This window comes from Dermacentor variabilis, chromosome 9 (genome assembly GCF_050947875.1).
Source record: "Dermacentor variabilis isolate Ectoservices chromosome 9, ASM5094787v1, whole genome shotgun sequence".
NCBI classification, from domain to species: Eukaryota; Metazoa; Arthropoda; class Arachnida; order Ixodida; family Ixodidae; genus Dermacentor; species Dermacentor variabilis.
Window position 1 is genome coordinate 130,918,728 of NC_134576.1, and position 11,643 is coordinate 130,930,370.

Consider the following 11,643-nt stretch of genomic DNA (forward strand, 5'->3'; position numbering starts at 1 on the left):
GATGATATCCGAGACTATCATCACGGGAAGAGATCGCCTCAGTGTTCTCTTTGTGCCCGATAAGCAATTGCTTAAACGATAAAGTATGTCCATCAGTGATGAGCGATAAGTCAATCCATGGGTACACCACGACGCGTGTATGTATATACACGCGTCGTATATATATATGTATGTATATACCACGTACATACACCGCGTACACCACGTACATACACCACGTACATATTCGCTCAAACCATCATGAACACTAACGTGATTGCTGCCTTTCTGTGCATTTGGGCAATTTATACGGACAGTCGGAGGAACGCGAATACTTGAAATGTATGCTGTTGCACACATAAGTCTAAATTCGGCGGTATCCTTAATTAAATCTCCCAAGTGGCGTGGCCCACGAAGGACTTTATCAAACGCTATTTTCCGCGTTGCTTTTTATCTGTCTACAGTAATGAAAGACGTGGGGTAGAGGTAAGACACTTTCTTGGGAATATAATTTGTAGGAAAAATTGGGAAAGCAACGACTCAACTTGAACACTCGTGTACAAATGTGGCGTCGAGCTTGGTGTGATGGCGATTCAGCATGCAGGAAATTGAATTAACACAGACGAAACATGAAAAAAAGAAAAAGAAAGCGAAGGACAAAAAATAACAAAGTTTAACGACCGCACAATACCACATTTATTTTTAATATTAGTTTTCGCACCCACCGCGCCTGCTTGTCCCTTATTTTAGACGAGAAACTAGCGTTGCTTTTGGGTCTATGTCACACCTATACGATAAATGAACAGTGTTCCGGACAGTTACACTTTATACTTTAAAGGGACACTAAAGTGAAAAATAATTTCTTCTGCATCAGTAAATTACCGTTCTACAACACCAAAAACACCAATTTTACAATGATAAGACGTTTGGTAAGCCAGAAAAAGCGCAAGAACGAAATACGGGTGGCGACGCCTACTCAAGTTCCCGCACCTGGGGGCTGTGACGTCTTCGATTTTGATGGCATCTTCTAGGGCCTACTAATTATATATAGCGGTACAGATTGACTACAATGTGTTCTAAAGGAACCAAATATTAAACATGGAAAGTTTCGGGAGCCTTTATTCACTCAACGCGGCCCAAATACGAAAACATACTTTGGAATCCCTGACGTCACGCTGAAGTACCGGCGCTGGGGTTTCGGCGCGAAATTAAAATACTGATACTTGTACCTTCATTTTCTCATCTAATAATCAAACTATCTTTTTTTTTAAATGACTGCCTGCAGGGCTCTGAAACAATGCTTCCTTAGTCTAAACTGATTTATTGTTCCGCTTTAGTGTCCCTTTAAGTTATCATGATTTGATTCATTGCACACTTAGTGACAGTCTATGTGAAAGTCACAGCAGCAAGAATTCATAACACGAGTTTTAGTTGTACGTTTCCGTTTCGTAATCACTAGTGAGTAACAAGACACGCAAGAATAAGCACGTGGAGGTGTCCGTTAGCTGATACACAATAGCTTAGCTGTAATTACAGTTCAATACATTGCGAAGGAGACGTCTCAACAATTCGATTCTCTTGATAAGTGATTTAATATGATAAACTAAACATTTATCGGAGAAACTTCCCTGAAGAAGCAAATATGCTTTTGAAGCATGTACGCCCTAGTTTTGTCTCGCCAACCTTCGGTTTTTCTAACACATACAATTCAAACATTCAATTCGCAAGGTTTTGAATAGCGTAATCTCTCGCTTCAGGGTGTTCACTATAGTACATAATTTTGGCGATGCTATATGACTGTACAGTGAATGTTCGGTAGAACATAACAGCTGTGTGGCAGCAGACTACCAAATCACCGTAATGACGGTTGCGTTCCCGTAGAAATAGGTATATTGCTAAAACTGCTAAAACGCCATTACTGACACTACTACGATTAAGGAAGGCCACATGGAAAGGTTTTGCCCAGTTTTATTTTGGATTCTTTCTTTCTTTCTTTTCTCTTTTTTGCCTTCAGTAGAGATTCGGTAAGTGTATTACGCTTTACTCAATAATGCTGCTAAATCTAGCGCACTACTAAAACAGCACTGCTAAACTAGAGTGATGGAAAGTGACACGCGCTATCTTCGGTCGGTTTTCTTCACCTGTTGTTTTGCTGAAGTAAGTTACCCATCTATAAGCTTGCATGGAAAGCAATGTGCATATCTTTATGGTTCGGCTAACACATTCATTTGATGTATTAAAACACTGTTAATTTCTGACAGGGACAAAGGTCCGGGGCAGAAAGCTGCTCAAGGTGCAAGTTCTCATGAATGAAACCTGTTGCATTCTTGCACGATGCTAGTCACCCTGATAGAACGCGAGAAAATAGAAAGAGAGAAACGTTCGTGCGTTTTCTCAGCAGACGTTCTTGCCGAGCGAGTCATTCGTCGCGGTTATACATAAGCTTGCGAACCAAGGACTGGAAAGCTACGTGCTATGACGAACGCGCAGTACGACGAACGCTATCCGATAATGTGCAGTGAGAATTTTAGAACGACTTCGGGGAAGCCGCCGTGTTCGCTTTGGCTCGCATATAAAGTGCAGAACCTTGATCTGTACCGAGGGTGTGACACACGCTCTACTGCCGGGACGGGGTGGTATACTTCCAACGGGGACGGGCCCCGATGGCGAAGCAGACTTGTAACAAAAAAGAAAGCAAAAGTAATAACAAAGTTACAAGAACGAAGAACCAATTTAAAACGCACATACGGTATACACGGTGATCGCGCAGAGCCTAATTGATGACTATGACTTCGATGAAATAGTTTTGAAATAGAAATATTAGTTCGGCCAAGTGAGGCGACATGGGGTTCAGTATATATTGCACAGCGTGCGAGAGATGCGGGCAGCAAGAAGACGATAGCTTCTTCGCAAACCTCCACGAGACTTCACGCGCTTAGAAATTTGTATCCGTATTCCCTTTTCGAAGTGCAGACTGCTTGCTATGACGTAATTATCCTGGAAATGCCAGGAGTCGCCAAAATGTGCGCAGACGGGCATCTTACACAACCATTGGTTTCTTTCAATGAATTCTGCAGCGATTCGGAATAAAATTAGGAAACCTGCACACGTTCGCCGGCAGTCCGTCAGAATCCCTAACGCGAAGGCAATGAATTCGCTCGCAAAAAAAAAAAATAACCAAGACCACACACACACACACAAAAAAAAAGAGAGAAATGGGAGCGAGTTAGCAAAAAAAAACAACAAGTGCGAGTCTCACCATTTCGTCGTCGTCGATTTGTAGCACAAGCATATAATACTCCTCCGGGAAACGGGACCGGTGCGAGTCGATGTCACAGGGTCTGGCTGGGGCGGGTTGCGCTAGAGGATCGACGGCGGCGCTTGGTCGTTGCGGCCGGAGGTCGTATCCTGAGGCGCGGAAGCACCGACACGTCCGACGAGCTCTGCGACGAGTCGGGAGGCGTCGTCGGACGGCAAGTCGTTCGCCGCCATGGCAGAGGGTGCTGGCTAGCTAGCGGTACAGGTACACCAGCACCACAATGGGGGAACTCCTCAACGCACCCACGAAGCCGTTTAGAAGAAGAAGAAAAAGCGCAGCGTCTTTTTTTTTTCTTCTTTTTTTTTTTCAGCGGCGACCTTGGAGGAACTGGGGGAGTGTCTTCTCCGCCGCCGGCTGATTATTGGCGCTCGTCCTGACACAGCTTTGAGGGATCTCTCTCTCTCTCTCTTTTTTTCCACAAAGCACGGCTTTCTCCTCAACCCCTGTTGCGGTCTTGTTGACTCTGCCGATGCCGATGTTGAATAAGGCGATCACGGAAGAACTGCACCCTGCGAACGGAAGCTTTCACTGCACCGTTGACGGATTCGTGGCATCCTCAGAGCCGACAAGCTTTCCCAAGAAGGCTCGAGTGTGTCCCGTATCTGAATCTCACTGTCGGGTTCGTTGCGTGCGGTGTTTTGTTTTCTCCGTGACCGCAGCAGCATTTGGCGAGAAGTTCCCTCTCTGTTCCTACGCTGTCCAACAGTGCGCGCGTGTTCGATGCAGCCGGGTGTAAGCGGGTGTTCGGGGCAGATTCTGCTAGGGGATTGAAAACGCCCCCTTCTCTGAGCTTCGTAAGCTTTCAACTGTGATCGAGTGTAATACTGTGTTACAACGTCGCAAACTTCACTATCTTCGGCGAGGGTGATCAGCTTGCAAAGGTGTTAATCGTACAGTACGTCTACGCTAACCACAGCCCTGCCTTAATGTTTAGCAGTAGCGTATGCAAATTGTAAAAGCTGGCGGCAAAGTCTCCTCAGGGGATTAGCTCAGTGCCAAAGGCCAATAAAAGCGAAGCTCTTAGATCTTGGTGAATGTGTTCAATAAACTTCACTGCCCCATGGTAGTCAGTTTACCAGATAGCAAAAGTTATTATACTATCAACAAAAGTGCTAATTCTTTTTTACTTCAGTGCAACGTGATAATAGCGAATTCTATGAGGCGCCTGGTATGTGAATGCACTGCGCAATATATATTAAACTAAACGCGGCAATTAGAATACTTGGGGTCTCAGTCCGAAATTACTGCGAGCTCTCTATAGCTTAGCACAGTTTCCTTGCCCCGGTTGTTAATGACTCCCGAAGCAAGGGGTGAACCGAAGTCTGGTGTGCGTTTTAACGACGGAAGTACTGTTCCTGGCACCAAGGAAGTGTTTTCCGCTAAGTCACCTTTGCAAGAAACGTCAAGCATGTGCTACGAATCGCGCACGAATCGGTGCACGACAAGTTTTGTCAAGTCGAACAATTTGAAAAACAAAACACGGTGTGTTGAAGGATGTGCTGCGTGATGTACTTCTGGCACCGATGGACAACGGGTTGCTTCACTTCACTTACACACTAAAACGGAACTTCTTGAGGCACTTCCAGCGCAGAACAGGAAAAAATGCGTTATAAACAAAAACAGTGGTGTTTTGTTCAGGGCCGAGGAGGTGACTCTCAAAATGGGCTGAGGATGGTGAAACGAGCAGGTTCAGTATGTCTTCTATTTAGCTTTTTTTTTTAAATTGACGTGCGAAGACTTTTTTCTTCAAGCTTAGATGGTGAGTGAATGGCTCCGGAATCCAGTCAAATGACGACACACGAAATTCACTGTGCACTGGTCACCGATGAGCTTAGCCCTATTGACACACGCGCAAGAAGTACTTCCGGAACAGGTCAGCCACAGGTCACGCTGTTGTTTCTGTTGTTCCACAAGAAATCAGAATTCTAGATCACACGCACCGACGTTCTGCCGCCACAGTACCTTGAGAAGGGGGTTTAGCCATGAAAGGTTGGACTTCCTGCTTTCTTCGTAACCAGGCTTCTGCCCAGGAAGTGAAAGTGGAGATGGTTGGGATCCGCACAAGCCCCGGACTGCACGCACAGGGAGCCGACGGGCAGAAGTTATCCTGCAGAAGAGCCCGCCAGAAGAGCCCTGCAGCCAAAGGCTGTGGCAGGCAGAAGACTTCGTCAAGCAGAAGACACTGGCAAACAGACGACTCTGGCAAGGAGACACTCCTTCCAGAAGCGGGCGTGCGGCGCACTTCTGTTCACACGTCGGTCTTGCCGATGCAGACGCCCCCACAGGAACCGCCGGTGTGCGAGAAATCACTCAAGCGCCACTCCTCTGGATGCGTAACTCTGGGGCGGCCGGTCTTCCGTTCGATGCGCCCGCGAAAATAAGACGTGTGCGGTGCGCGAGGCGCGTGCGGCGTGAATCTCGCCGCGTGAAGCAGCCGAGCAACGCGCTCGGAGCAGCAGGCAGTCGTCGTTCGTGCGGCCGCGTGCGGCGTCCGGCTGTGGTGCTCTCCTCTCGGCTAGCGAGACATTCCGCCGTAAGCGGTCCAAACGGTCTGTAGGCAGTAGCAGCCCAGCGGCGCAAAGGGACGCCCTCGCCGGGCCAGCGGGAACGTTTCGAGAGAGGAGTATGTAGCTGGCCGTCTCGGACGACGGACCACCTTCTTCTTGTGCGTGTGTGTGTGTGTCGATGGGCTTCTCTTTCCACGATGCATGTGCGCTGGCACGACCACCCTCTCGGGAGCTCGGTCCCCTCGCACCCGCGACTCGCTGCTCGTTCCTCCGCAGTTTCGCTCCTAATTCGAGCAGCTCGCGAGCAATTTACCGGCTGCCCCGTTGCCTTTTTGCGCGCCTGCTCGCGGCGTCGTCCATGCAGTGACGTCTTCGAATTCGCCTCTCCCGCACGCTCGTCGTCTGCCTACAGTCAACTGCGCTTGCCGGGGACCATTCTTCTATATCATTCGGCTGATCTGTACACTGTGGTCTGCTTGAAGTCATCAGCGTTTCTCAGTGTCCACTCTAATGAATAATCCGCCTCTTCGGCACACTTTGAAGGCATCAAGTTTTCTGCTTTTCTTGGCGACCACGCTCCCTGTATCATTCGCCTCTTCTGCACGCGGTCATCTGCCAGAAGACCATAGTTGTCTGCGTTTTTCAGTGACCACTCTTCCTGTTTTATTCGCCTTTTTTGCACTGCGGTCTGCCTAAAGTCTCTTGCGTTTTTCAGTGACCACTCTTATGAATCATTCATCTCTTTTGAAGACATTTCTGCGTGTGAATCCTACGTTTCTCCGTGTTCATTTTTCTATAGTTATTCGCCTTTTCTGCACACTGTCCTCTGCCTACACTTCCGTGTGTTTCTCAGTGTCTGCCCTTCTGCACACCGCAGTCGGCCTAATCCTGCGTTTTTTCAGTGTCCTCTCTTTTTGTATCATTCGCCTCTTCCGATCATAAACTTCTGCCTAAAATCTTCTTTGTTTTTTCAGTATCCGCGCTTCGGCACGCTGTTGTCTTGGTGTGTTCTGCGTTTTTCAGTGTGAACTTCCCTGTAGCTCTTGTTTTTTCTAGACACTGTCGTCTGCCTATCTTCCTGCATCATCCACCTCGCCTGCAAGTGGTCGTCTGCCTGAAGTGTTTCCATTCTTCAGTGTCCACTCTTCTATGTCATTCATCTCTTTCGTGCATTTTCGCCTGCCTAAATTCTGCTCTTTCAGTGTTCACGTTTCTGTAGCATTCGCTTTTCGGAAAAATGTCGTCTGCTTAATATCTTCTGTGCTTTTCAGTGACCACTCTTCCTGCATCAGATTTTGCCTACGCCTGCGCACGAACGTCTGCCTAAAGTCTTCTACGTCTTCAGTGTTCACTCTTCTGCAACATTCACCGCTTTTGTCCACCTTCGCCTGCCTAAAATCTTTGTTTTTCAGTATGTGCTCTTCGGCACGATGTTGTCTGCTTGAATTCTGCGTTTTCCAATGTTCACTCTAGCATTAGGTTTTTCTGGACAATGCCGTCTGCCTAAAGTCGTCTGTGTTTCTCAGCGACCACTATACCTTTCACCTCGTCTGCAGGTGGTCGTCTGCCAAAAGTCTCCTGCGTATTCAGAGTCAGCTCTTCTGTATCAATCACCTCTTTTGTGCACTTTCGTCTACCTAAATTCAGTTTTTCAGTGCTCACTACACTGCAATATTCGCTTTTTCGTGGACACTGTTGTCTGCCTAATGTAATTCGTGTTTCTAAGTGACCACTCTACCTGCATCATTCGCCTCTTTTGCCCCCTGTTAGTCTGGCTATAGCACTTTGTGTTTTTTGTTGTACACTCTTCTGCACCCAGTCTTCTTTTCTTCTCATTGCCGTCTGTCAAAAGTCTTCTGCGTATTTGAGCATCCACTTTTCCGTACCATTAACCTCTTTGGCACACTAACATATGCTTTAAATTTGTGTTTTTCAGTGCTACTTTCATGTAGCATTCGCCTTTTCTGCACTTATTTGTTCTGGAAACCATCTTTCGCGTTTTTCAAAGTAGAATGCTTGCTGTAACTTAGCTTCTTTTTTGGTCTTTCATCTCACATTGAAAAGTGTTCAATATCACAGCACAAGGTAATGGAAAGCGATCGATCGCATTCTTTACGTTCTCCAGTGTATCCAGGTAAGCTTGTGCAAAAGTCATTGATAGCTGAGCATGGGTCACTGCAGGCGATATGGTACTGCATAACTTCGCGATAAAGCGATGAACAACATAGACACGAATAAATGAACCGGAGGCACGAAAGTACTGTTGGCACGAAGTGTCGACAGTGTCTCCTCCATACACTGCTCCGTTAGCGCTGCATGACGTATCACCTGTCGTTCGTGGCGACCGCTTTAAATCCTTTCTGCTCCTCTCTACGACTTCCTAGGAAATTAACCGGAACCACCCCTGGTTAACCAACACGAACCTCTTAACGTTCTCTCTCTCTCAGACAGCTGCGCAAGCAGTGGGTGAGGATGAAAACAACTGCCAAGGGTGGGTGGGACGCAGGTGCCGAAAGGTTTATACGTACGTGCCATCTCAATGTGCCTTTTCGGAAGTCGAACGGCAGGGAACTCGGTCCGTAGCGGTGTACCCCCCGTTGGGGCGGTGATTAATTTGTCAATGCGCAGGAATCCTCTGACCCAATTGCGGCGCGCGCGACCAGTGAACTGGGAAAAACGACGATTTATTATGTCCCCTCCGCGAAGGGTAACACGCGGAGACAGTCGCCTCCCGGCGTACATTGAAGGGCGGGCCAACTTTGCTGCTGGACGGAACACCCAACCCAAAGCGGAGACGCTGCAAGCGTCTTGTCCTCACGCGGTGCGCGCGGTTTCCTTTTTTGGCCAGTGACCAGAACATAGTGCGTCTACTGTGTCAAAAGAGGCTGAACACAGAAAGAAATAATCAGAAATAATCAGAAAGCAAGTGAGAAACAGACACAGCGAATTGGACGCAAAGACTGGAAACACACACACACACACACACACACAAAAAAAAAGGGGTCGATTTCCAAGAATGGGAAGAAACAAATTGCAAGGGAAAATCTCTACGACAACACATTTGAGGCTCGAGCTTGTTGCTTAAGGATAAAGACACACCGGAGCAAATACTCGCCACAACATGATGCATGTGTATGCTAGCTGCAGCAAAATTTCAACGACATCCTAATGGAATGCGAAGGGATTCACCCGGCGAAACCCGTAGGTAAAGTACACCTTCCAGAAGCGCTTGGATTTAAAGTGGACAGAAGCATCAACCAGACTGCAGTCGAGATAAGCAAGAGACGTTTAGAGTATTGGAGAAAAAGAAAGAAGGTAATAGATTGACTGGATCGGTTACAGGCATAGGTAGCGGTACAAGGTAGACAGAGAAGTATTTCTGGAAGAGAAATAAATATTACGGAGATGTATAGAAAAATGCAAGAATGAAAAGCATGTATAGAATATGTGATTAATTCATGAGGCCAGGTGACTATTTGTCACCGTCATGTTTTAAAGGGGATGCCAATAAATCATCATCATCATTATCATCAGTGAACACCCTCCGAGAAGTGACCTCAGACTTTTTTTAAATGCTTACAAAGATGCCGCAGCTTTCTTCCGCCTGAGAATGTTCTTCTGGCGTACGACGACAAAAACAATTAATGGTAATTGTTCAGTTAAGGGATACGCCAAATCGTAGTTTTATAAATGGTCGGAAGCTTGTTACATTTCCACGCGGCATTACACGGGGCCTGGTTTAATTTACTTTACTAGTTTTACTTTACGAAAGCCCCATCTCGCGTTGAGGGAGTTACTTATAAATGTATACAGAAGGAGGTCCCACAGCTGATGAGTACAGGGGGGGACCTCGTATACGTAAACGCATTTCACAAGTTTACGATTACAACCAGCGAAGCAACATTATAAAAGTGCACAGAAACACCAGCTTTCGAGCACACAAAAACGGAAATTGTAAAAAAAAAAAAACGCGAAGAAAACATGCACACAAAAGATCATTTGCAACCCATTAACAACGTTATATATGAAGATATATGTGCACAAGAATATATCAAAATCTTAAAAATATATATATAATATAATACAATACAATACAACGAGAAGTTATCGATTTGCGTCTAGGAAAATATGGAGTTCGTGCTAAAAAAAGATTAGTGGTGCACAGGTGGTGGTATAACAGGCGGCGTTAGCCTACATAGCGTTCCTGGCCGGAAATTGTCGCGGCTGAGCATCAATTGCCTGATTAGCACGAGATTTGACGAAACAATGGATTTTTTTTTTTCTTTCAGGGTTCGCAAGAGACCACTCGGCAGTAAAAACCCTCTACAAGAAAACACTTTCGTGCCCCTGCGCTAGAGGGCGCCTCGGTATACGGATAACCGGCAACCGCTGCGCCCCCTACCGTGGTGAACCTTCTATATTCTCGGGCGGGTTTCTTGTGCAAGCCGGATTGCACCCAGAGGGGAGTGATTCTTTCCCGGAGCAGCGAGTTTTTTTCTCTTCTTTTCTTCGGTACACAAACCGCCACCGTGTATACGTATACCTACACAGGAGCGCATACATACAAGCGGCAGCAACCACCAGCCAGCCCGGCAACCACCGCGCGTATATGTTCGCGATCGGAGGCAATTTCTCTCGCCGGTCCGAGAAGGTGGGGGGTGGGGGGAGGAAGGAGACGGTGGCAGCAGCCACAGCAGCAGCAGCCGGGGTCTTACGCAGAGATGCCGCCCGGCGATAAAGCCGAACCCGATCTCTTCACAAGTCGCCCCGCGCGTAGAGATATATATATGCGCGTCGCGCGCATTCTCGGCGAGCTCCGTGGGCGTCGTTCCCGCCTTGCTGCATGCTGCTCCTGCTGCTAGCTGCTACCTAACAGGAAACTTTGTACACACACGGACGCGCGCGCGCGCACATGCACGGTGAGCCGACACACGCGTGCCCCTTCTAATGGCTCCGGCGCGAACAATGTAATAAGCGGCGTCGTCATAGCGACAGCTCCATAAGACGATGATGTATATACATATACGTATATATGGTCGATGAAGCCCTCCGGCCCACGCTTTTTGAGCGCGACACATTAGGATGCAAAACGGTACGACCGAGATTAGAGGCAGGGAATATTCTCTCTCGCACACACACACACACGCGCGCGCGCGCGCACACACACACACACACACACACACACACACACACACACACACACACACACACACACGCACACACGCACACACACACACACACACACGCACGCATGCACGCACGCACACGCCGAGTGTTGCATAAATATCAGCGCCAGCTCTACGCGACTCGTCCAGCTAGACCGCGCGGCGATGTGCGTTCAAATTTCGCGCAATGGTACAAAGTTTTCCCAGTGGGTTTAGCTTGATGCCAGGTTTTGGCGAGCATTACTAGCACGTTTCCCTCACAATGAAGCCAAAGTGTGCTCAATGTGCTTCGACGCCAAATGAGAACTGTCGATGTTGCTGCAACTGAATGGTGGCGCCATCTGTCACTGTACGGGGGAAAGTGCAGTGTCCTGTTTCTCCGACTACGCTACCTAATTACAATTTTCCTTTCGCAACGAAGTCCCACTCTGTGATATACATATATCACGCGAAGTGAGACAGAAACAGAGAGAAAAACCGTATTTATGTTTGATGTTTTGATGTTGTTACTACTCATGCCTTGTTACTTTGCCTTGCTACTTGATGAGCATGAACACATAGGTACTTTGTTGCGAGATAGTGACAAATAACTTATACCTAAGATTCAGTTTATAATCGCGTAGTGCACGGGATAAGCACGGTTTATACGCCCGATGTTAGGTCGCACAACGGG

The 11,643-nt window shown here is 47.4% G+C and overlaps 1 protein-coding gene across 1 annotated transcript in view; it reads right to left on the bottom strand.

The window, feature by feature from the left end:
* TfAP-2 (transcription factor AP-2) overlaps positions 1-3,594 on the bottom strand; it is a 218,705-nt gene extending 215,111 nt beyond the window's left edge. The window contains exon 1 of the mRNA XM_075669423.1: positions 3,239-3,594. Coding sequence (XP_075525538.1) covers positions 3,239-3,271 — 33 coding nt within the window. The 5' untranslated portion in view covers positions 3,272-3,594. The remainder of the gene's footprint in view (positions 1-3,238) is intronic.
* Between the last annotated feature and the right edge of the window lie 8,049 nt (positions 3,595-11,643).